Source organism: Dicentrarchus labrax, unplaced genomic scaffold (assembly GCF_905237075.1).
Source record: "Dicentrarchus labrax unplaced genomic scaffold, dlabrax2021, whole genome shotgun sequence".
Taxonomy (NCBI): domain Eukaryota; kingdom Metazoa; phylum Chordata; class Actinopteri; family Moronidae; genus Dicentrarchus; species Dicentrarchus labrax.
The window spans coordinates 19,734,264-19,760,827 of NW_026136723.1; the positions used below are offsets into that span (position 1 = coordinate 19,734,264).

The 26,564-nt window shown below is 40.8% G+C and overlaps 2 protein-coding genes across 6 annotated transcripts; both read right to left on the minus strand.

The window, feature by feature from the left end:
* On the minus strand, positions 1–1,426 carry dpm3 (dolichyl-phosphate mannosyltransferase subunit 3, regulatory). Its single transcript, XM_051391026.1, has 2 exons — positions 1,374–1,426; positions 1–1,131 (listed from the first exon to the last, which is right to left on the minus strand). The coding sequence occupies exon 2, from the start codon at positions 1,105–1,107 to the stop codon at positions 829–831; it is 279 nt and encodes a 92-aa protein (XP_051246986.1). The 5' UTR covers positions 1,108–1,131; positions 1,374–1,426; the 3' UTR covers positions 1–828.
* A 10,177-nt stretch (positions 1,427–11,603) lies between these two features.
* Positions 11,604–26,426, minus strand: trim46b (tripartite motif containing 46b). Of its 5 annotated transcripts, none has more exons than XM_051390223.1 (12): positions 25,696–26,420; positions 22,330–22,591; positions 22,055–22,244; positions 21,366–21,564; positions 20,315–20,461; positions 19,435–19,530; positions 18,293–18,546; positions 17,518–17,639; positions 16,922–17,260; positions 14,714–14,943; positions 13,927–13,994; positions 11,604–13,040 (listed from the first exon to the last, which is right to left on the minus strand). In XM_051390223.1, the coding sequence occupies exons 1-12, from the start codon at positions 25,786–25,788 to the stop codon at positions 12,599–12,601; spliced, it is 2,442 nt and encodes an 813-aa protein (XP_051246183.1). In that variant the 5' UTR covers positions 25,789–26,420; the 3' UTR covers positions 11,604–12,598. The 5 variants fall into 5 exon arrangements, with proteins under 5 accessions (XP_051246183.1, XP_051246184.1, XP_051246185.1 ...); XM_051390224.1 differs by lacking the exon at positions 25,696–26,420 and adding an exon at positions 24,745–24,989; XM_051390225.1 differs by lacking the exons at positions 11,604–13,040; positions 13,927–13,994 and adding exons at positions 15,495–15,553; positions 15,666–15,730 and having other exon boundaries at positions 14,787–14,943; positions 25,696–26,426.
* Positions 26,427–26,564: the final 138 nt, after the last annotated feature.

Below are 26,564 nucleotides of genomic sequence, written 5' to 3' on the forward strand. Positions count from 1 at the left end.
AACTGACAAAAAATAGACTCCAATTTAATTAAGTCCCAGCAATAGCCGTAGGGCACAAGTCTGAAATTGGACAATGGAATGTACACTTCTTTACAGATAAAATCTAGTCCATCCGTACTGACAAGCAGCAATCTCCTGACAAACACACACACAAACATCCACACTGTGTTGTACTATTTTGGAGCTGACGCAGATTGAAAGCATCTGAGAATTCTCAGTGGAAACAGTCTGTAAGTCAGATTGTTCCAGTGTGACCTTTGGGGTTTCATTTGGTTGGCATTTCAAGTGATCGGAAAATGGTTACAGATGATCATTTAGCAAACCAGCGACTCTCAGTGGTGTTTAACTGTGTGTTTGCAACCAAAGACGGTGCCATTTGTGTGTTCTTCTTTCATCTGGTTTATAGTGCATCAATCATTATAAACCACCTGCTACAAACGGATTTGAACAGACACTGATTATTGAGTATTAGTCAGTTACTTTATAAAAGAGGTCTTTACATGGGGAGAATACAAACTGCTCTGTTGTCATTCATGAATCATACATATAGGCCATTCATTACCAATTCCCTGAAGCATTTCTGATTAATATCTAATCTGACTCACTAAGACACTGTACCAAAACACAGCTGGATTTGAGGGTTATTATGACTGATGTTCAGATCATGTCTGCTGGAAACAGTTCAGTCTCATCCAACAACATTTCCACATTCTAAACAAGAGATACAACTCAAACATTACAGGAGCAGACACTTGGTTGTGTGTGAAAGTGGTCCGTGCATCGCCTTTTCGGTCTCCCAAAAAGGTCGTACATAGTCCTTCTCAGGTACTACATCTTTAAGCCCTTTTTCCTCAAGTCCTCTTTGGCTTCTTTTATCTGCTCCTGCAGCTCTTTCGCCGCCTCATCGCAGTCATTGAAGGTGGCCACCCGGTATCCCACCGTGGCCAGGGAGTAGCAGCCAAATGAGACCAGCAGATACAGAGGCATCGGCCAGGCAACCTCTCTGTACGTCTGCGGCAGGCTCAAGTCCAACAGGTCGAAAGTGACCAGAGCCCAGACGGCGGCCACCACCGAGCCTCCGAACAGCCACTCCAGGAGCTTAGTCATGATGAGAGCAGCCGGGAAAACAACCTGAAAGAGAAGCGACCGGTTAACAGGCTCACCTTATTCATTCAATTAGCTTTAGCTTTAGCTTTAGCACACCAAAGTAGCACCGTGTTGTCTCTCTAGCTTACAACACAAGAGGAACAGAAACCAGGGTAGTCGGAGGGGACAGAACAACCGCACAAAATCAATGGTTTACATTAAATCACTGGTTCGTTTGATTATTTTCAATAATCCGTTTAAAGAAAGTACTAATCCGACGTGTTTACCTCTCAAACGCCACCTCAGCTCTGCGCGGATATATGACGTGGCAAACCGCAACGCCTTATGGGAAACGTAGTTACTGCTACGTTACTAAAGAGATTCCTGCAAATCAGCTTTATTATTATGAGTCAGTTTTTGTTGTAATTTCATAATGTTTGCAAATGTCTTTATTCAAAAGAAAAATATAATCAAGATCACTTGAAAATTAAGAGAACATAACTTTTGTCACTTGTTTTATATATTTATTTTTGTATGTAAATCTTTTTTTTTTTTTTTACGTTTATTCATTAATTAGCATTACTATTATTTTCTTACATATTGTATTTTTTCATCAATACATCCTTGATGCAAAGGACACTGAGATTTCATTCTATATTTCCTTGTTTGTGTCATCGACCCGTTTATAAGAGAGGAGTGGTGAGACAGTGGTCAGAAAGATTAATTACTACATGTTCTTCTCAGTTCTCGATAAATCTCAATGTTGTAGCTGGCTGTGATTTTCATTAAAAGACTGCCCTAGACTGTTTTCTGATGTATTAACAACACCAATACCCTGTCAGCTGAGAGAGAGAAAACAATTTGTTTCAACGGAGTCTTTAATGAGCCCCCCAGTCAGGCTTTTAAAACACATTAGACCTCTAACTGTTTCTCTGTGTCACCCTTTTAATTTAGAAAAGCCATTTTGAAAATTAGATTACCATTAGCCCAAGCTAAAAGCTATCCATAAATATAAATGTTAGGAATCCAACAACAATTTCATTAGGGGCCGTTGGGAGAAAGGCTGGTGTTTGATCTCAGTGTCTCTTTAGGTGCTCTGGGGCAGTCTGTTCATTCAGGGTGGTGAACTGTCCAGGTGCAGAGGGCACTGCCTCTCAAGAGTGAAATTAGGAGGAGTGGGAGATGTAAACATCATTCAGTTAGCTGGGGAGAGGGACACACTAAAGAGCCACTGAGAAATAAACATCATTCTTCGGGGGGAAAATGGAGAGTTATTCTTAGGACGGTGGTGTTTATGTTTGTCTGCACCAGTGTTAATAGTGTAAGTGACGGTCTGCGCGCCTGCCAGATGGGTAGAGCCTGTTTCTTCTGTTTATGGAGACTGTTATACGCAAGCCTGGAAGTCAGCGTTTATGTCTGTTTGCTGAAAGCATACATTTTAAAGTCCTGAAATCAACAATTATCCTTCCAAGTTTGCAATGTTGTTCGAGGATCCTTCATCTTGCGAATGGCTTTGAGGCTGTATAAAACAGCCATCATGCTATGGCCTAAATGTCTGCCCATCCATGTTTATTGCATGTTCTTAACATGCAACTGCAGCACAAGGATCTTCAATTAATATGATGACCATTAGTTATTAAGTTTTAAATTGTTTAGTCTGTAAAATCTCAGAAAATAATAAAAATGCCCATTTTCACGTTCACAGAAATCCCAAATCCAAAGATATTCAAGAAAAGCAGAAGATCCCAACATTTGAACAAATAAATGTTTGGCCTATTTTTGCTTGATAAATAACTTTATCCATGAATTATCCATCCTATAATAACCTATTGAACTGTATATACATATATGCATATATATACAAATAGTGGTAAATTAAAAGGCAGCAATTCAAATAGATTTTAAAAATCTGTACAATAAAAACAAATAATACTATTTTTGAATTAGACTCTGTTCAAGAAGATTAAAACAACCTGGACCTTCTTTATATGCTTTATAAGATGTGATATAATACATATGAGACTGTGGTCAGGTTAGGTTACTCCACTGCATCGACAGAATAAACTGAATCCAGGTGGGATTACCCATGGCATGCCTCATCATTACATACATCATAGCGTGTGCTGTGTCCTGCCTGTGTTGCATCGCTATGAACAGCAGTGTGAGCGTGTGTGACACTCAGTGGGAACAGTCGAGCTGGCGTTTCTCAGTGTATCTCCCTGCCAGCTCCTGTTCCGTTCCAGTACTCAGGAAACCTGTGCTCCAGCCGAGAAGGCCTGGCAGACACAACACAACAGCCTGCGAACGGGAGGGGCACTGAAACAAGAGAGAACGAGAGAGAGACAAACAGATAGAAAGAGAAAGCATATGAGAGAGAGGGGGACATGCAGAGTGAGATAAAACAGGAGAAAGGGATGTTGGGAACCAGAGTGAGAGAAGGGGTGAAGCAGTGGCAGTGGTTACCTTTGATTAAAAAAAAGAACAGTAAAGAGAGGGAGGGATTTCATAGCTGACAGGGCAACAGAAAGAAAGCCGAGAGGGCTAGGAATGAAAAGAAAGGGTGACTGAGTATGTGGACGAAAGAGGAGAGGGCAACAGAGAAAAGAGGAGAGGAGGGAGGGGAGGGAGCAGACAAGGGAGAGAGGTTTAGACAGGAGGGGGGTGAAATCAGGGGATTTGCAGGTGCAGCTTGAACAACCAATGACCTTAATGGTGCATTAAATCCAGCTGTTGCTTATCCAGACTTTTCTTCAATCCCCCTAACACCTTCAACTGTGCAATAGACTGTGTGCAGCACCTTGGTTCCCACAACGAAGAGTGAGTATAGCAGTGTAGGCAGAAGGAATGAGGGAGGGAAAAAAAGCATGAAGACGGTGTGTGAGAGGGATTGACAGAGACAGAGCGATGGCAGAGGAGATACTTGATCCTCAAGTGCCGAAATAGGAGTGACTGTGTGACTCCATCCAGAGAGCAAAGATAAGAGGCATAGATAAAACAGGAAAAGTGGTAATGGAGAGTTGTGTTGACTCTATCTCTCTGGATTTGTCAATATTAGTAGAATGAAAGGTCCAGATAAGAATGAGTGCTGCTAAAGAGCTATATAGGGATCAAGATTTGGCTACATGTTGAATTGTGTAATATCTCCAGTGTGTGAAGCAAGAGCTGGAGAGGTAGAGAAACCAGACCAAAGGAGAGCGAGAGAGAGCATGTACTGTCAAAATGCTGTTTAAGATAACAATAGAGCTTGGACTCAAAAACAGGAACCCTCTGTTTCCTGAGCTGGAAACCATAGCTTTGTGTTATGTTGTCATTAGATGTGTGTGTAGATGTGTTTGGGAAGGGGAAAGAATGACTAATAGTGTGTCACAATGTCCAGGTTCTATAGGGATATTGCTGGGGGGAGAGGTAGAACTGATACTTACCCAAGCGAAGACAGGTGAGCCTGGCAGAACCAGGCCAAGTCTTTCAAGCTCCAGTTTTGTTGTAAAGTTTTGGTCCTGGAAAGAATCAAATTGAGTCGACTGAGCCTGGCAGCTGAATGCCAGACCAATCAACAACAATAAGGAGTGGTTTAAAGGTCCAGTGTGTAACATTCAGGAAGCTTTTTGAAACAGCATGGCCTATTTATGACCTCAATCTTAATCAGAAACGGATTCTAGTTGGTTCAGGAGAAATTTTACAATGTAGCCACAAGAAATCCTATGATTGTCTCGTTGGAAAATCTGAAGAATTGACCCGTAACAGAGCTCTTTTTAAGTCTTTTGGGCCAAGTCCAATTAAGAAGATTTTCTTCAGCCATTCTTGGGTTGAGAAAGGAGAAAAGCTTTTTTTAAACCCTTCATTTTGTCGGGCTTAATGGTTTAAAATGACATCTGATTTAAACCTGATCACAGAATTAATAAAAATAGACTGATTATCGGGTACCCACAATACACCAGAAGTAAACATTATTCTATCACACAGAAATGGCCGACAAATATGTTTCCACTGCCTCGTTTCATTGATTTCAAGGGGAATCCGACCGAATCCGACCTGGTGGCAGGCATTAAGAATAGCTTTATAGAAACAGGAAGTCGTCTAGCTGACGATCTTGTGTTCTTATGTAGGTCATGCAGGCATCAGTATGAAATTGGGACAGTTCCATAACTAGTTATAACTCCCTGCAGTAGGTTTAAACATCAATATCATGACAAAAAACATTCAGTGAAGAGCAACTTAATCAGGTCTCTGAATGCCGACCATGAAAATTATACAGCCTTTCAACATTCTTCCTTGAAAACTGTGTTAATAGTGTAGTTTTACAAAGAATGCATAGACCTAATATCAGCCTGTGCATAATTACATATACCCATCTTGCATAATGCCAGGTCTGCTGCTTTAACCGTGTTAAAAATGTCTTCGCTTTTGCAAGTCTTTCGTGAGTTAAGTCTGAGATAAGTCAAGATTTTTGTGACTTAAATGTGACAGTCTCAAATCTCAAGCTTTCACTAGTGATCCCCTGGCAAATTCTTCATTCTCCTAATAAAGGGTTAGGTCTGTGTTGTTTCCTTGAACGACAGTACTTCTCTATACTTCCATCTTGAAATTGCACTTTCCCCTTGCAACTTCCTTCCGTGCCTGGACGTACCATATTCAGTAAAGCAGAGTTTCGGGATGACTTTGCAAGTTAAAGAAGAGGCTCCTCAGACAGGTGAGGTGACCACGAATCAAAGTAGATGCATCAGGGTGGAGAGCCCCCGTGATACAGCTCATCAGGGGTCCCGAATTCAAAGCAGGCCTGCTGAAAGTTTTGACACTGATAAGCAGACTGCTCATAAATATCCTTGAGCCAAGATCATTTATGGACAGGGAGAGTCTGTATTAAATTGCAGAGATAATAGTTGTGAGACCCCTGCGCCACTTAGGGCCTTCTTAATGAAGTCTTGGGCTACTCAAGTGGGTGTAAGGTCAGAGTGCGGTCAAGTGTGACCGGTCTGAACCATGTGAGAATAGCACTTGTCTTGCCCTCAGTGCCCCAAGTAAAGACACACACCTGTTTCAGCTGCTGTTGTGACGGCCGCAGTGAAACAGTGGAGGAATTCACTCCCCTCTTTAACTCCCTCTTTCTCCCTCTCGATGCTCTCAATGCTGTCCTAATGAATCTCATCACACGGCCTGTGTTTGTCCCACTAGTGCTTTGTTTGTTGACCTTTATAAGACGTCATTACTTATTATCTTCATGGGTTGTGTAATTCTGCCCCATAACGCAACCCCCTCAATATGGGGGTATGTGTCTGATCAAATGCTTCTTGTCAGTGTAACAGCCATTAACAATGAACAACGGGCATAAGCTTGATGATGTCTCCCTCCTCCCTCTATCTATCCTCTCCTCTCACCCTAGAACACAATGTCCTTTAGCATTACCATTATTGACAGTGGAACTAATTGGCACATGGCTATGAAAGTTCCCCCCGGGCCATTTTAAATTGGACTGCACAATTTCCTTCAACATCTGATAGGCGAGTCTGCACACGGGACCTGAGGTGGTATCGATTATAAATGTATTAATGTGGGTCAGTGCTGTGTACTCAGCAAGGGGCGGATGATGTAGGGCTACATGTCTAGACTGGAATAAACTGACCACATCTTATATTTACATAATGGATGGTAATGGGAGGAAGAGGGGAATTCTGTCCAGTGGGTTGAACTGCTCACTGCATCGTTTTCCTTTGATAGATCTGTTGCACACAGGTCTTTGAGAGAAGTAGCTAATGTGTAGGTGAATTAAATATGATTGGTAGCTGTATCCAGCTGGGAAGACAGCGTATGCCTTGCCAATTCCACATTGATTTCAGGACAGACATTGCAAACTTTATCGACTCATTTCACTGATGTAATGAAGAGGCTCAGGAGAAACTGAACATGAAGTTACATACGAAAGCTCATTAAGTCCAGTCGATGGATGTGAGCATCACTGCCTGCATACAAGATATTGCCTTTGGTCTCTCATTATATAGACAATGTCCTTTTATGCTCCACCAGATTTGGTCCTTTGCATGATCAGAAAAATCACGTGGGTTGATTCATCTGGCCACACATCAATATGCTGCCGAATGACCTCACAGACTAATTACAGTTTGCATTTAAACAGGCGACAAGTAAATTGTAAGTAACTGTCACTTGAAAGGTTCAGACACTTATTTGTTTCACGATTACAGTTCAGCTTTGGAATTAAATCACACAAATGCAGTGAATATTTGCCCATGACACTGTGACTGTCACTGACTTTACTTTGAAAATGCAAAAGGTCAAGGATTCAAGGATTATGGATTTATAGTGGGTAGTGGGTAATACCCTGAAAGCTGATTGTGGCCGCCTCAGGCAGGCGTGGCTGTCTGTCATTGCCAGTAAATGAAGTTGATTAGGTGAGACTGCTGCTCTGTGGTCCCGTCTATCTCCTGCTCTGGACACTAGCCATATTGCCCCACACCCCCACCCGCCCCGCATGTTCCACCAAAAGACTGAGACTGCTTGACCTCTCAGAAATCTGACCCTGAGGCTCCTTGCTGCTCCCCCAGGCACCTGCCAACCTTTCACCCCTTCACTGGGTGAGCATCTGGAAGGTGAGGAGGGACAGACGAGGAGGCCAGGGTGGGCTGTTGTGAAGTATTGACATGGTAACAGATAGGACTATGAAGTTGTCAGACTTCAGAGACATGGTCGGACTGTTTTTTTCTTTTCACAGATCAAATACCAACTCCCCCTCCTCCGCCTCATATTCTGTGTATGTCTGTTGGTATCTGTTGTTACACGTCTTTCTCTTTTTCTTTCTCTTTCTGTCTTTATTTTTATCTTTCCCTCTGTCTTTTATTTCCTTCTTTAACTGTACACACAGATCATGCAGGCTATGATGTATGCACAGCTGGTCTTGACAGAGCCGTCCAGGAAACGTGTGGTTTACAGATCCCCTGTTGACACACTGATTTGACTAGCCTTTCACTTTTTAGAGACCTGGAATTTCAACTCTGCAGGGGCTATTGAGGTCCGACTCAGCATGTTTGACCACGGTGGAAAACCACTCAAAATATGCTGTGTCCTGACTGACTGACTTACTGAATGGATATGTCACATAATGCATAAACCCCAATCTAAAATCATGGTTTTCTAACCACACGTGCAATGGTCCCACACCTGCTCACACCATTTGCTACAAAGAATTTTATATCATTAGTCTCTCTAAAATGCTATCCCACACCTTGGTTTTATGGAAACAATAATATCCAAGCTGTTAAGTTACAGGCCGAGTGTAAAGACATATAACTGAAGTTAAGCCAGCCTGAAAGTTACACCTTAGGGCCAAAAGCTATGTAATATAGTTCGGTCCACTTCACACACAATCCAAAAGACAGGATTTTAATGGTTCAAACCAGTGAACTGTTACTTCAGGTTCAAAATGATATCATCTTTAGAGGATAGGATTCCGACATTTTGGGTTTCAGACTGTAGTTCAGCTTGCGATAACTATTATTTTTTGGCCACTCGGAGGCAGTGGAAACAAGTAGTGAACACAACACTGACATATTATCACCTGTTAGGTTGACATTGTGAACTTGTATAGACGTTATAGAGTGAGCCACATTCATTTGTGTTTCTGTCTTTTTTAGCTCTGCCAACTCCGCAGGGAAATCTATATAGTTTTCCCCATTTACAGTCTTTATGCTAAGCTAAGGTACCCAGCTGAACCATGCGAGAGTTCTGTAAATCTTCTCATCTAACTATTATTAAGAAAGCTAACTAAAGCTAGACAAAATGTCCTAAGACTACTCCTGTAATGTAGCGTTTGATATCAAGTGGCACTATAGTTGTCCAGTTGTGCGCTGTATGTAGTTTGATTAATGCATAAAACTACACAATCATTACAAAATACTCATTGCATTATTAAACAGAGAAAATGCAGTACACAAATCCAGTGGAGTAGGACATGCCACTGGAGTGTAAATGTTAGACTGAATTAGCCCTGTGTCTTCTCTCGCTATCGCAGTGCACTAGGTTACAGTATGTGGCCATATGGGCTCTGTCTAGCATTACTGTCACCCCTCATTTATTATAGTGAGGGAAGATGGCCCCGCTATGCCCCTCAAATCCTCTTAGCCAACATTTAGCTGATTGATTTTTTTCCCCTTCTTCCTCTATTCAGATTATCAATGTGATAAGAGCAGGAAGTTGTATATTATTAATGCTATGCAGTCTCATGGGTGGATGGATGAACGAGAAAGAGAAACATTAATGTTTCAGCAGTGGCCACGTCTTGAAGAATAATATCAAGGCAATGTTATTGAATTTAAAGGCAGAGCAAACTGAGTAAAATAAATGAATGATGTGAATGTGATTCAATCCCTTCAGCAAATAACCTGTTACATATGGAGAGGGAGTGTATGATCAGTGAACTAGAGTCATTGAGGTTTGTGCTTATGAAGATTAGGAATTAATCTGCTTCTTCAATGAAATAAAAATTCCACAGCCATAAAGAGAAGGTAGCAGCTGTCAGAAATTGAGCTCGCAGCACAAACACATTATATTCATGTCTCTTTTTTTAATTCACCCCCTGCCCACTTAATTCCTCCTGCAGGCCTCCATCACAGAGATCCACATTAATGGTTTTGACTCAGCAGAATAGTATAAGCAGGTTCCCCATAAACAATGTATTCCACTTCAGGCTATAGAAACCACAAAGCAGGTTCAACAAACAAATCAGGTCTTTTGAACATGTGGTTTAGCTTCATGTTGTTTAAGACAGTTGGGTTAGCGGATCCAAACAGACTCTGTCCTATGTGTTCTCCAGATGGCACCGCGCACTGTCTCTCACAGATTGTATATAGCTCTGAGATCCTTCATAAGTTCAGATGATTCCCTCCCCCAATTCTCTCCCTCTGAACTATACTAAATGATGATCGTGGAGATTATGTATTGGTAATTCCTGCCAGGTCTTTAAAAGAATGCCCATGCTGTGTGCTTAATACTCAGTGGAGGGATTATGCAGACCCCTACATGTGGTGTTGTGGCTGCATACCTCCAGTCAGACTAAACCCAATCTGTTACAGATTTGGACTAAAGAAGAGAGGTGCAGCAAGCACAAGGGGGTGGGTGTAGGGCTGTGTGGTGCTGTATTCATGCTTTACTGTACATTCCACATCTTCTATATCATGGGGGATCAGAGCTAAACCTCCCTTTCGAGGCAGTATTTTTATCTGTGTGTATTAGGACGTTAAAAAAGAATCTTGGCTTGTGTCAAGGCTGTGCGCTTTATTATTTTTTCTCTCAATTCTCTTTTTTTTTCAACAATTTTATTTTCCCTTCGTGGTTGAAGCAAAACCCAAATCCCCCTACAGTTTCTCCTTGAATGTGGGTCCAATTAAACACACATGTGGATTTTCATATTGAAGCTCATAAAAGGTAAACGCCAGCGATTTACATTACATTTACATAAGGAATGCAAAGTACCTTCACATGTGAGGTGTTAATATCTCTATCAAAAGCAGATGGTCATCATCATTCATTACACTCAATCAAGGTGTTTCATTGAGCAAGAATCTCATAGTCAGGCATCATTTCTGATTTGTGTGAAATTCCATAATCCTATCAGGAAACTCCAAAAATGTCAACATTTAGAGGTATTTGAGGGGTCTGCAGAATCTGTTTTCTATTTTGAACTGTCATTAGCCAATAGGTGGCGTCCTTTGCACTTTACAAGACTATCTTGTGTTATATTAAGTATATCAGAGGACATGTAGGACTAAAGGACACGTATTTTATCTCTGTCATTATGTGATTTCTTTATTGCATGTGTATAAACAATAAAGTTTGATTTACTGGTTCCTATACAGCGCTTCGTACACATGAATCTATACATAAATGTAAAAGACCATTTGGCAGTAAATGCTGTTCTGTAGAGTAAAAAAACTTGGCGTGAGTTGCCTAGTTCCACTTTATGATGGTTGTCCAGATCAGCCAACATGTGTAAAGGTTTGTGTGCTGTTATACTAATAATTTATTATCATGGCTATCAGTTAAGTGTGGCCATCCATATAGGTTATAGATAATAGAGTAAATTTAAGGAATGTGCTGTAAGCAAAGACAGACACTCTACGGTTAATTGGGAAGGTAATAAAAAAAAAGGCAGGTGATATATGTTTTAAAGATCCATAAAAATATGAGATCCATAAAAGCAAACTGTAGTTTTGGAAGAAGATGTGGAAAAGGATGCCAATTTTTAACAGCACGTTTGCCAATATCCTATAACAAAGGACTATTTGTATGAAAAATTGGTCCAATGATTCATCGTTACAATTAAAAAATATTCTGATCCTTCAATAGCTGCACTGTGTTGGAGATGTCTCTGGTGTTCTGCTTATGTCTTGCTGCACCCTAGTGGTGAAACAAGGGTAAAGATTCATCCTCACAGTGAAGTAATTACGAACATTTCAAAACCTGGATCAACCAAAATTTTAACAGAAACAACAACAAAAGGAAACAGAAGGTGTTTTTGTAATTTAAACAATTAGCATTTATTCAGTGTTTATTTGCTTAATTCCTTTTTCTGTTGCAAACATTCTGCCAGCAGGTGAAGTTTACATAAATTTAATCTGCAAATCGTTTCATAAGAAGCTCATTAACTTACAATCAAGCAAGGTTAAAAAAAATCAAAACCATTGTTTGCGTGAAAACAACTTTTTACCGTCAGCCAATGAAGCAATGTCGTTATCAGTCAAACCACACACGTACCCATGCACATAGGAGAGTAAACACACACGCACACACCCACACACACAGACATCAGACTAGTGTATTTGAAATACAAAATAGCAATGCACAAACAGAACCGTGGAAACTAGTGATTAGCTGTGAAGCAGAGGTATAATTGGAGCTTCTAATTACAGTATTGCCTCATTGTTCCTCTCTACCTCTAATTTACCACATTTACATCCCAGAAAAACAATAACTTTGGTTGGGATCATAATGTGTGAATGACTATAAAGTGTTCACCGACAGCAAAGAAATCTGTGTTGTTAAACAGAGTTTAGCTGCAGAGGCAATAAAATAGTTGAGGCCTCTTTTTTTTCAATCACATAATGTTCTCTAAAACATGAGCTTAAGCTTTTAACATCAAGGACATGAAGTGACAGAATAAAAGCTTCTACAGGAAGGACAACACGGTGGTGCTGTATCTACATTAGCTTTATAAATGTATGCAATATAGCCTGGCTACAAGTGCAAGCATCAAAGATATAATTACATTGTAAGTGCTGGATGTACCAGACACTACTTAAGCTATAATTCTTGCAAAACTGCATATAACAAAAATGTAAAAAACTTAATTACATTGCATATTTGTTGCTATAGAAACATTTTCTTATATAAAGAAAATAAAATACAAAACAAAATCGCTGAGATGTCTAACTTTTCGCTCTAGCTGAGTAAATACTTCACAATTACCAATTACATTCCAAATTACTATATGACCTCAGATCAGCCGTCAGTTGTTATTTGAATTAGAGACACGGGTTTGGATCGTTACCCTTCTGACCGGAGTCTGATCTGCATTGCGATTGGCTACCAGCTCCTGCAGCTGCAGCGCCCCTCCTCCGATGAAACAGAAAGCTGGACACACGGGGCCGGAGCAATCTACGTGACCTTCCCACAAAGGTCGCAGAGAGTGGGCATCATAGAAGGTGACGCGACCCTTCTCAAAGTCAAGGCACACCCCGAGCCGGGGCGGCAGCGGGTAGGTAAGACCTGTGGGTGAGGAGGGGCCATTGCTGATGGGGTCTCGGTTACTGTTCCCGTGGTGACTGTGGTGGTGGTAGCTGTGCTGAGGCAAGTAGATCTTACCCATCCCCATAGTGAGGAAGCAGAATGGAGGAGCAGAGTCCAAGGCATCCTCTGCCCCACTGTCATGACCGCTGTCTGGGTCGTAGCTGCAGAGAGAGCATAGTTTGATAAATGAGGATGAAAACAACTACTGTGGATGAATCATCTTCGCTTTTTCCTTATTTTTTATCTAGTATCACATACAGCGGCAGAATAACTGTTTAGATCCTTTACTTGAGTAAAAAATACCAATACAGCAATGTAAAAATACTCGAGTGCAATTAAGGGAAAGTCCTGCATTTATGTCCTAATTAAATAGAAGTACAGAAGTATTATTAGCAACATTTACTTAACTATCAAAAAGAAACAAACTTGTATTGCTGAAAATGGCCCCTGTGGCTGTTACAATTATATAAGACATTATTAGATTGTTAGCACTGATGCATCAATGTGTAAGCACCATTTTGCTGTTGTAGCTGCTCGAGGTGGAGCTATTCTTATCTACTACAGATACTGTGGTCCAGCAGTTCCAAACCTGGAGGTCAGGCCCCCCTTCAAATATCACAAGATAAATCTGAGGGTTGTGAGATGATTACAGAGGTAGGAAAAAAGAAAACAGTATGTTTTGCTACACAACTTTATTCCCTTGTTTTCACTTTGGACAAGATCTTTTGGCCTAAAACTGTTATTTAAACGGCAATCTAAATTAGAGATTAGATTAGAGTGTAAATCTCTCGTTGGTGGATCTGCTGACAATTTATAGACATTAACTTTACTCTATCCAATGTTTTTTATGCAAAATCCTAACCTAAAAAATAACTAGTAACTGGAGTTGTCTAATAAATGTAGTGGATAAATGGAAATAGAAAAGTAAAATATCTTGAAAAAGTACAGCGCTTGAGTAATTATAGTTGCTTCCCATCTTTGATTAAATACTACAATTTATTTTCTACTACTATAGCTCAATTGATTTCCATTTAATTTTCCACTCACCGCGGACTGGCCATGTCTTGTGGAAGGTGAAACCACTCTTGCAGTTTGGATTCCAGACCAACTCCCACCTGTTCAAAACAGGAAAAAAAACAATCAATTTGTAATTTAGTAAACATTTCTGTTGTAGCAAATCTTAACATTTGTCCTTTCTCTTTTCTCATTTACTATTATTTAAAGTGAAGCAGAAATACAAACATCTTCAGGAGATGAAATAAAACATAATTGTGAAAATAAGCCTGACGTAGATATGTGATCACTATGTTCAAATGTTTATAATATTATATAACGATAATAATAATAATAGTTGTGTAAACACAAATTTTAAGAAATTAAGGTATGATTAGCGAAGTATGTTTTATGTATACAATATAAACAAAAAAAGTACAGTCTGATATCCATCACATAATTCTTTGGAAGCTTTTCATTTCCTTAGAAACAATCTAGTTTGCTGACATTAATTGAAGGCCAAAGGTTCACTATAAGGTGATTTATTTGAAGTCATCTCTTTCTACAAACATATCTGTCTTCTTGATGAGATTTCTGTATTTGTGCTTTTATGTTTTATACCTCCAGGCACCAATCAGGGTTTAGTAACGTTTTAATGAATAAGTGATGGCAGTTGGGACGTTTGCTTATGTTGTCAACTGGCAAATTTGATAAAACCGCACCCACACAGTCCTAAAGAAGCACAATAACTGTGTTCATTCTTACTGCACTCAGTATGCACTGTTAGTATGTAGCATTCAGTACATTAAATATGTAGAAAGTACTACTATAAGTATGTTACCTTCACTAAGTAAGATCCAGGCTCCACTGAGCATGCCCAATAGTGTCGTCCTTGTGTAATAGCCACATCTCCTACCAGGAGGTCAGAGGTCAGGTGACAGGAAGTGAGGGCATGGTCTGCGGCCTGCAGCAGAGACAGACCGGGGACGCTGCGAGCACCACGCTGCTCCTTACTGACCACAAGCCGGTCGGCATGGAGACCCCAGCGAGAGTCCAGGTAGAAGTTTAGCACTGGGGGAACACAGGGAGAGAGGACACAGTAGAGAAAAGGGAAAGGGAAGGGAGGGGAGAAGAAGTAGATGTGAGGGTAGATAGGGGAAGAAAGGGAGACAGGTGCATTCAAAAATGACATATAGGGGTTTAAGAAGCGACAGAAGAAGTTTGGGATGCAACAGCAGAAAAGTTTTACAGATTTACAGTCAGAAAGCAGAAAGGAGAAGAGAAATGAGGAAAATACAAAGCATTTGAGAGGAGAGACTTGGGGGGAGAGGAAAGAGAACAGGCATGCACCTCCTCCCACCAGCACTGAGAGAAAAGGACACTGATCTATAAATTGATGACTCAGGGAGTAAAATACAGAAGGTATCACAAAGAAGCTCTGACTGTGGGTAGTGCAGATTTTTGGAGGTACAATTTACAGAGGGAACATTCACAATAGCAGGGAGGAAAAACAGCCTACAGGGACACAAGGAATTCACCAGTCACTCAACTCGACCATTAAAAAGCCCTGGATCTCAATCCGATCCATGTTGTTAAGCATCATGTCTTAACAAACTGCAAACCTCATCAGTGCTCGGACAGATCTCGTTATAGAACGGGGGGCAGAGGGGTGAGTGGGTGTCTAGATGGGGGGGGAGTGGAAGAACAGAGAATGAATGGGATGGCCACAAAGAGAAAGATTATGTTGTATGGGGTGCAGAGGGGTGGTCAAGACATATGAGTGCACTTCTTACGTTCCGTAGGAGGCATGTAGGTTGGCAGCGTGGAAGTAGCGCAGAAGAAGATGACAAGTACAAAGCTGTGAAATGGAAACAATACACGAGAGAAGGATGAAGAAATAAATAAATAAAAAAGTGGGGATGTGTTGAAAGTGGAGAAAGAGGTGGACATTTTGGAAAAAGAAAGATGGGAATGGGCAGAAAGGAAAAAAGAATGAATTATTAACTGCTCACCATGGTAACCATCCTAATGCTTTTACTGTGTCTAATAAATAATAGCAGGTGTGAAGAGATGAATGGCCCCTGGATGACAGCAACTGCAGCTTGCTGTGTGGATATAATTTTATGTAGCTGTCATACACTTTACACTTACACTAGAGTCTATAAGTCATTAACCAAAAATAGTAGAAATAACCTTCGCATAGTTGGGTGGAGGAAACAAAAAGAAATGAGACACTTTATGCAGGTGGGGGATGATCCTTCTGACATTCTGTTAGCACCGAACAAGTTAAAGGATAATCCCAGTTTACTGTGTAACTGTGTCCTCTTTCCTTATAGCAAAAACAACATTGTAATCACAAAGTTAATGCATAGATATGAGAATACACCTGCATTGCTAAAAAGAAGTCCAAACAGGTGAGTAACTTGGCCTGTTGTAACCACACTATGCCCCACCCTGAGGATTTGATACCAGAGTTTTTCAGAGCAACCTTTTTACAGTCATCAACAGTCCGTTGTAAATGCATTTGACCATATTGTGTGGACAGGAGAGGTACCCTGTGAGGTTGTCAACTATTACAACCGATGCAGACAACAATTCGATGCCTCAGAGGGTTACTGTTGTACTGTGGACTGTCAATAGCCAATTTTGGTAAGGTGTTTTGATTTAGTGGTTTATGTTTTGGTGCAATTATTGTACATGAAACTGTACAATATTGGTAATGCTCAAACACACTCTCCTGGTACATTTTAATCATATTTTTTCTACTCCCTTGTTATAGTGTCCCCAAATCCCACAATGTTATCCCAGCTCACTGCTGATGCTTTGAGACTCAAATGTTTTGCATTACATGATTCCATCCTATTAAATATGTGTAAGAATATTTCTACCCTTTTTCTAATGTTGCTTATCTTTTGCAAAAGAAAGTTTCATGTATTATTCATAATCATGAATCAAGGTGTGTCTGTTGTTTTCCTATAAACCATTAAGTGTCTGAAATTATAATTAACTCTGCTGTTTACTTTAAAAGTTGTGTGTGGACCAAACTAACCTGGTGCAGGCGGGGTGTGGAGGTACACCTCCTCACTGTACTCCCCGTAGCCCGCCTTGTTGCAGCCTCTCACCCGCAGCACGTACACACTGTCCATCTCCAACCTGTCGATCACAGCGCTGCTCCCACTCACTTCATCCAGTCGCTGCCAACCCCAGCGGGCAGCGGCCAATCCACCTCTGATCCCACCTCTAGACGCTCCCCCTGGTACCACACCCCGACGGCGATACTCGACGGAGAAGTGCCAGGCGGATGCAGAGTCCTGGGGCAGTCGCCAGCACAGGAAGAGCTGGTCGTAGGCCAGAGTACGCTGGGTATCAATCACTGGAGCCAAAGGAGCTGTGATAAAAATGGTTTATTGGGGAGTTTACGTCAATAACAAGTTTAACATGTGATAGTTGTACTACTGTATTCACTTCTATAACTACAACGTTTGCTTACTACATTTAATGGCTTCATTAGAAAGTATAGGTTAGATTAAATAAAGCCATCAATAAGATTTCCTCTCCTTCTCCTCTTCACCCCTTTCCTTCTTTATCATGTTCACTTCCTCTATCTCCATCCCCACCCTTCCTCTCATTCACTCCCTTTCTCACCCTGGATGAAGTTCAACTCAGTGAGGAGTTTGAGTTCTTTGGAGACATCGAGCTGGAAGTGTCTGAAGGATGGATCCGCAGCCAGAGTGAAATGCTGCAGATTGTCAATTCCTTTGCTCAACCTGGTGCAGTGAAAAACAGGGAAATCAGTGTTAGAGAAAGAAAGGAGGAGCAGTGTTTACACAATGCTTTCTTTAAGATTGGTTGGGGCGGGGGGAGGTGAGACAGATTGATGAAGAGGGAGGTGTGTATGATCATTTTTAAAAGATAAGGCCGGTGTTATTCTATGTTTTTCTTCCCACGAAAGGACCGATACTCTCCCTACCGTGTCCGTATCACTTAACCCCAATCCCATTCAATTCTACTAAAGAGGGGTTCCAAACCTTTCCTAAATATTAAGTAATTTCCTCCAACAGCTGGGCATTGTAGATTTTAGCAAATGCTACTCAAAGAGAAGTCAGTTCTGAATTTCTTGGAGACTACCTTCCAATTAATACTCATTTGGGGCACCAGTGAGTATTTATGAGAGCGGGACAGTGCGCTGTATGTGGGATTAACTCTAAACAAACTGAATGCCTGATGGCACGAATGTGGAACAACAACTAACTAAATAATTTTCTACTCTAAGCTTGTTTGTTTTGTGCATGAACTTTAGGTGTGAGTAAAACCTGTTCTAATGAAATGAAAAGTTACTAACAAAGAAAGCTAGAACTGATCTATTCAATCAAGACAGAGAGCGGTGCAAAAGATGCCAAAGATGGAACAAATAGAAAACCTGTTATGAGTCTGGCGAGCAGCCTGCACAAAACAGGGCTGGTCTGTTTCTTTCAGCAGCTCCTGGGTGAACGCCATGAGCCCTGCGTGTTCCATCAAGCTCCGTCTCTCCGCCACTTGAGAAGCCAACGCCTCGCCTCGTTTCTGCCGTGTCGACTCCAGAGCCTGGGTGAGCGAAGCATGGCGCTCGGCCAGAGCAGCCGTCAGATCCCTGATGCTCTGGGCCAGCTGCTCTCTGGCTGCCACGCTGTTTACCTGGTGATGAATAACACAGACAAACGTTTTAGCACGTGGAAACAGCTGAATAGCTGATGCTTGTTGACAACATCTTTGTGTCAGGTTTATTCACCGAGCCTTTTACAAAAATAGTTTTACGACAACAACAAGCGCTTAAAGGACATAAGGTATGAAAATATAAAATATAAAGTTTTAATATTTTCTATAACTCCTCCTGTGAAGCATCCATAACTGGTTAATAAACAGATAAGTAATTTGTAATTATATAAGGTACAGTATGAATTAATAAATAATTAAATATTAATTTAATATGTATTAATTATATGTATTTATACAATATTTATTTATGCATAAAAACGTCTGACCAAATCCAATCAGCTGATGAAGGCCATGAGATGCAGCTGAAAGCTCCAGGAGGAATCTAGTAATTATCTTTTTAAAACATTTATAAAACAGCTTTCAACTGGCCTTCAAATTATTTGTTCATGTGTAAAAACATATAATACAATATCTTTCAACACACTGTAAGGATAATTAAACATACAGCAATGTTATACTCTGTTATGAATGCTTAATTAACTGTTTATACACCAGTTATGAATGTATTTATATGTAATTTAAAGCCTAATTTTTCATAAATAATTATTGAAAAATACAACAATAAATGTCCTTATATCTGCTAACAACTACACTATAGTGTGTTAATGTATTCATTGTCCATATCCTTCTTAGAATTTTAAATGGTCAATCTTTCAACAAGTGAGTGTGAGCAAACACAAGTTGGCTGTCTGTCAATGAAGCTGTTAAAAATCAACAGTTTTTTTTTTTTTTTTTTTTAGTATTTAGCTGTTGACTGGTGTTAATTCCATGTTCAGCAACATTTTGTCAGGCCAAAGTATTAATCACCTCAGTCTGAGTGATGGAACTCTCCAGCTGGGTAATCTGTCCCAGAACTGTGTCCTGGTTGGACAGAATGTAGTTCATCTCCTTTGTAATCTTCTCCTGTAAAATAAACAGAAAATAAATACAAACAACAAACATACACCAGCTTAATTGTTACACACAGCCTTACATTGCTTGTCTTTTAGATATTGAAATGTCACTGTATCGTTCCACTGTATAAAATATCAAATTAAATTACTCAAAAAGTAATCAAACTTTAAATCACTAAGAAGAAAATACCAAGTATGCATGCTGTTGAGAAAACATAATCTAATTTCAAAATTCAAGAACTGTCTTTAAACATAAAAGTATTATTTTTACTAATTAAGCCTAGTAATGTATGAATGACGAGCACAAAACATTTTTTTTTACTTAAAATGTATGTAAAGAGTAAGAATAAAATCCTTCACATCATTTATATGAACACTGATTTCAAGCTTATACGCACTAATGACAGCTGCAAAAACTCACAGTTGGAAGCCCCTATGATAGATTAAACATGATAAAGTGCCCTCTATGCCCTTAAAATGGAGGAAACATGATGCAGTGTCATATAGTTTGTCCTGTATGCTAGAAAATTAGTCTCTAATAGTGTGTTTGTCTGAAGTGTAGTAATTATACTTAATCTGAGTCAAAAAATTAAATTATTTCAATTTAGCTAGGTTTTGGAGTTGTTTCATCATAAATCCATCACAACCTTCCGTGCACTGATGTTTTTCTATCTTCACATTTTTAAATGTTAAATTGTGTTTGTCAGAAACGCTATCCTGTATGTATTACACCTTTTATTTTGCAGGAAATTTAGAGAAACCCAGAGCAGACAATGTCAGATTCAGAGTCGTACCTTCAGGGCTTGGTATGCGTGGGCGACTGGCAGGATTTTGTGTCCGGTGTGGATGCGGCGCAGTTTGCAAAGAGGGCAGAGGAGACGTTGGCAGGACCTACAATAGAACTGCAGTTTCTCCTGGTCGTGCTCTGGACAGGTCAGAACCTGAGGACGAAGAGCAAAATGAGCCAAACATTTTTATCTGGGGCAAGGGAGGAAGAGCAGATCATTATGAGGTTGTGTTCATATACAGGGCCAGTCTTCTGTTTATGCAAAGAAAGGAAACCATTTTTACAACAGCAGTCAGTGCCACCAAAAAGTAAATGTAAAGGTGTTTTTATTTAAATCTTAAATAAATGTGTACACACATTTTCGTTCCTGTTTGTTGTTTCATCACTGCGGTTGCATGGTCAGAAAATAGATGGCCTAAGAAGGCGAACATGGCCTAAATCTGATCTGAAAGTATCACACTTTTGTGTTTCCAAAAAAATAAGATCTGTGTCATATTGCGAGTGCACAAAAAATATCTAATTTGGTCCAATTTGCTTGCAATTTGCTTGCAATGTGAATGCAAAAGCACAGTGTGACAATTTTACATGTACTGCTTCCTCTTATGCACCCTTTATAAGGGCTTTATAAGTTGTAACTAATGAGTTTTATTATTTTAAATTAACTTTAAAGCTTTAAATCTAATAAAATGTATTAGCTGCTTTTGGATTGCCAGGTTGTGAATAATCACCCTCTTTCAGGATGACACTTTCTTGATATTTTTAGCAAGCTCTTTATTTAATTTTTTATTATAAAAATGTAGACCTTTTAAAACTGAAGTTAATTTTTTGTTAAAAAGGGAGAATTCACACATAGAAACACCAATCAAAGAGATTCTTTTCACAGCTTAGCAACCAGAATATTGTTTTATGAATGGCATATAACATATAGGATTTATATGAGCCATTAGTGACGACTTATACATTCTTTATAAAGCGATATTACAAAGTTTTAACATGTCATGACTTTTAAAGTAACCGGTTTTAATCTCTGTAAATACATCAGTGTCGCAATGTCTTACCTTTGGTCTGAAGTTCAGCGTTGGCTGGATATGTTCATGCTGTGCCCGTGGCGTCCCCCACGGGTGATAGAGCTTGAAACACTCATTACAGAAATTGGCTCTGCAGTCAGCGCAGCCCTTAGTGGCCTCAAGAGCTTGAGGAGGCTTACAGAACTGGCACATCACAGCCACACTGCCCAGACTCACTGTGTGTCTGTACCTGGTGGGGGTGTGGAGGGAGAGCAGGAAGAACAGAGAGAACGCTCTTAACTTTTTATCAGAGTTGTAGTCAAAAGCATAAAGCAATTAGGGACATGAGCAAAAATTCTAATCAAAGCCAAATTAAAGGTTGTGAAGACTTCAAAAATTGTGAGCGAGTGAGACAAATAGGAGATAGATAAAGTGAACACAAAGCTACTAGATAATGGAAGCACACAGTCAGCCACAGTAGTAGATACAGTATGTTGCAGTGCATGCTCTGCAGGATTCTTCAACAGCTCAGCTGCTGCTGAATGATTACGATCAGCATTGGACATGTTCCCACACCTTCTGTTTGTCAGGCCCAAGTCATCTACATTTGGCCCCAAATCTCAGAATCACAGAAGGACAATATCCTTATGTGGGATTTTGGTGCATATCTTTGCATTTTTTAATTGTTTTGGCTGAAGAGTGTACGCATAAGTGTGTGTGCATGTGTGTGTGGTACCTACCTCTCCACTATACGCTCCAAGGTGAGGTTGCGCAGACAGTCGGTTAGGCCCTTCTCTCCCAGCTCCACATCTCGGCCGCAGGGGACACAGGGGAACATCATCACCAGGGGTGGGCCCTCCTTACGGCGTCGCCCTGGATACGTCCCATATCCCGGAGACCGGGGCATGGATGGCGAAGGCGGGTGGGGACCTCAAACCAAGAAGAAAGGCCAGTTATGAGCAGTGGGAGACATAAAAGTATGGGAGAGGATTGATATGAAGAAACTATTCCAAACCTGCCCGCAGCACGCGGTCAATAGGTCGCTGCTCAGCTTTAGGTGTAGGCCTGCGGGCCTGGCGGGGTGAGCGGGTGTTGGGTGTGGAGGCTGGGGAGTTTGGCTCGGGTGGAAGATCTGGAAGCGGGTAGCCATTTGCGACTAAGACCTCCGAGGCACACATGAGGCAGACACTGTGCTGGCATGGCAGGACCACGGGCTGTTTGACAATGTCCTTACACACAGGACAATACAGCTCACTCTCCAGGCTCTTCATGTTAGACTATCAGAGGCAAAGAAGTGACATTATTGCACCTTTCATGCAGAAAAATAGGTAGTATTCAGCATTTCCTAGCCTGGATTAGTTTGTATTAATATTATAACTCGCCGAGAGGACCACACGTACACAGTTAACCTTTAAAGGACCTGTGTGTAGGATTTAGTGGCACCTAGTATCTGTATTTGACGACCTGGGAATGAGAACAGGTTGTAAAGCGTGTAGGAGAAACTACGGTGGCTGTGAAACACCTGAAAAGCCCTATCTACAGCCATTGTTTGGTTTGTCCGTTCAGGGCTTCTGTAGAAACATGGCAGTTCAACATGGCGGACTCCACAGAAGGTGACCCACAGTGCCTGTAGATAAAAATGGTTCATTCAATGGTAATAAAAACACAAATACTCCTATATGCAGGTGATTATAGACCCTATGAATATTATATTACATTTCTGCCAACACATCCTCTTAAATTCTACACACTGGACCTTTAAAGGGATTAAAGAAATGTCCTTACTATGAGAAATATAAACAAAACAAATGTATCCACAACTTTAAACTGTTAAAGTTTGTGTTAACACAAGCAACCATACAGGAACTTAATTTAGTCTAATATTCGCAACATTTTGATTTAAATCTGTCTCTAAAGCTATGTTTCTGTGCTTGTCAGTTTTGGATACTTTCAGTCTTTACATAAAAAGTATAGTAGTTTAATACCCAGCCCTACTAGCGGGAGTACCACCGAGAAGATACAGCATCATTATAAAGACATTGAATTTAGAGACAGGCTGGGCAAAGTGAAGAGAAGTCCCTGACAGGCGACAGAGGACATCATTCTTGTTAAATATGGATAAAGACCAGGCATCAATTATTCAACCACTGCACAGAGTGAATCCCTTATATTGCAGCCCTGCATATGAGCACATGCTAAGCCAGGGACAGAGGGACGGTCCAGTATTTTTCTGCATCTTAACATAGATACTGAGGAGGGAGTACAGAGTGAGCTTTGGTGCAGTGGGGATTTCATAGAAAGACACAGTGAATTACACATATAACACCGAGTGTAAGTCTTCAGTGTGGATGCATCCGAGCTGAGGGTAAAAAGCTGCACCCCTGGAGTTGTCACGGTTCTGTTCAGGGACATGGATTTGAGAGAAAAGGACACACTTGCTGTTGTAGAAACCTGTGACCTCACAGCTACAGTCGGTCTAACCACAATACCCTGCCTCATAAATAATGGTTTAAAGGGACCTGTTCCTTCATCCATTTCCCTACACTGGGATGTGTGATAATCACTCAGTTATTGTGTTGAGTCAGTGTTCGTCAGTCTGGTGGCACAGGCGGAGTATATTGCATTTGCAGTCATTTTGCTAGTCAGCATTGCCTGCTTTCGTTTACTTCACGGATGCCCTTGACAGACAACCTCGACCTACAGCCCAAACTGTTGCAGGGCCAGAGGCAGTGCACCGACATCACGGACACCATGAGTTGACTTCAAAACCAGGACAAGCCTAACTGACTGACTCTGCTGCATAGGAGGTTTGGGGATTTTGTCACTGTGATGTGATTTGATGTGATATGATGCAGCATCCAGACAGATTATCACAGCACACCAAACACCACAGTTAAAGGCCACAGGGATGCAGTATCAGTAGGGATAATACACAGGTGATCTTATACAGTAAATTCCTGCATGTCCACTTCTTTTTATTAAGGCTAATAACACACACAATATTAAACTGGATGTCAATACTCTCTCACACACATTGATAAAAGCAACATCTTTGTTTACATATCAAATAAAACAATACAGCTGCAGACACTTTCCCAGATGAGACTGAACTAGGCTGCTGCGAAAAAATGGACCCACATTGAGGCGTTACATTGGAATAATTGGATTTTCAAAATAACCTACTTTCTCCACCAGTACACCTCAGTCTCTCTGTGTCATTCTCCAATGTCAACTCCGGCCTGCCTTTCTCTCCTCCTTCTAGCAATTTAGCCTATCGCAATATCAGGCTTTTGCGCTTCCAGCCGGCTACATACAGCGAGATAGATGTGCCCCTGTTGTATCCATTGCAAATAATCAGTGCACACCACAGTTAAAGCTGAGCCCGGCGTGGTGAAGGCGTTAAACAGGCGATGCGACAGCGCATCCTTACCTTCACCTGGAATCTGGGCGCCATGGCAGTAGACTACGTGTATATTTCCAGCATCAAGACAGCGCAAAAGAGGGGAGGGGTTTGAGGCATTGCATCGCGAGCAATGAGCCCCCCGCGCCGGTAAGATGGGGTCTGGAGGAAATTACTGTGGTGGCTCCTTCGACAGCATCTTAAATGTGTTTTTTTTTTCTTCTGTTTTTCAGTTTTAATGTTATATGTGCATGACTTGAGACCCTCAGACCCCCTGCCCCCCCCGGTATAATGTAACCATCCCTGCAAATTACTTGTATGTTTTAACCCTATAACGGCCGATGCTACAAGCAGCACCCCCCCACACACTTTTTTTCCTCCCTTGCCTCAGCAGCAGCATCAGCCAAAGGTCCTGCATCGCGTCTCCATGGAAACGACCATCCCGTGTGCCCAAAAAAAGAAACGTGTCATTTCTGTCTGCACCCACACCGTCATTGGAAAATGCTTGAAACACCCTAATACATAATCACTGAAGGAGCCTATTTTCTTTCTAATTCTGAGGAGGAATTAAGCTCGACTCTGGTGTACCGAGGCATTTTAGGACCTCCATTAGCACCGAGGAAACATAACGAACCTCTGGCTATTGATTTTCCACAGAAAAGATTAAAGATCAGCCAAAATGGCATCGGCTATAGACCGTTCATTTCATTTTATTTCAACAACCTTTCATCTGAGTGCAGGAAAAAAATACAGCATATGAAGGCCAGTTTTGCAGAAATGGACGGGCAGGTGGAACATGGAGACCTGCCATCCAAGCTGTTAATTCGGTACTCCTCTTTAAAAATAGACTACAGTCTGTAGTCATCATGGAAATGTATAATAATTGCATACCCAATAGTTAATACAATAATAATAATATGCTAAGTTGATTATATATATATATATATCCATGCAGCGATAAAAGAAACACAGACTACTCACACTGATACGAACCAATGCTTCCATCGTTGATGTGGCTGTTTTTAAATCCATCTCTGCCATTTTAAGAAAATAGCTACCCCCTGTTTTCATCATCTGGATATGAATCTCGATGTATCTTGGCCATACGCCATACGATACATATTAAGAACTCAAAAATGTGCAACCTTCAACATAATAAAATCTCAAATTCCGCGTTTTCTATGATTTTTCGAAAGACACCCGATCTGACATTTTTACGCACGAAAAACAAGAAGGCTAATAATCATCACCTTTTGAGTATAAGAAAAAGGAAGATACCGATTTCTAAATTTGTTGTTAACGTCAATGTATATCCACACTAACAGATGCCTGTGGCTTTTATTCCTCACCCAGACATCCCGCCCCCCACCCTTCCCATCCCGCACCGGATGCCTACAAATGATGTGGCACACAGCAGGGTGAAAGCTTGATGTCATAGGAGGGGGAAAACGGTCTGAGCCATCTATTATAAAACAAACGTGACTCTCTCATCAGTTCGTATTGTTTCCTCGGGGATGTAGACTAACATCTTTGACCGCTTACAGGCTGTGGAGACGGTAAAGGCTTTATGAATATCCCTAAATGCATATGGTGGTACAGCTAATGGTTAATAAATGTCCCAGGTGAATGTGGAAATGATATTTGTCCACTTTGCCTTAACTGTAAACCCATTAATGTCACTGTTAACAGTACTGCAATGTTGAATAAAGTACCTCTTTATAGTGCTCTTAGTGGAAGCACTCGTTATGCAGAATAGCTCCTTTGAAAGTGTTATGTTGTTATCATTTGTGATTTTTACTACAGATAAAATGACATGTAAGCAACATTTTAATGCTGCACCTGGTGGGTGC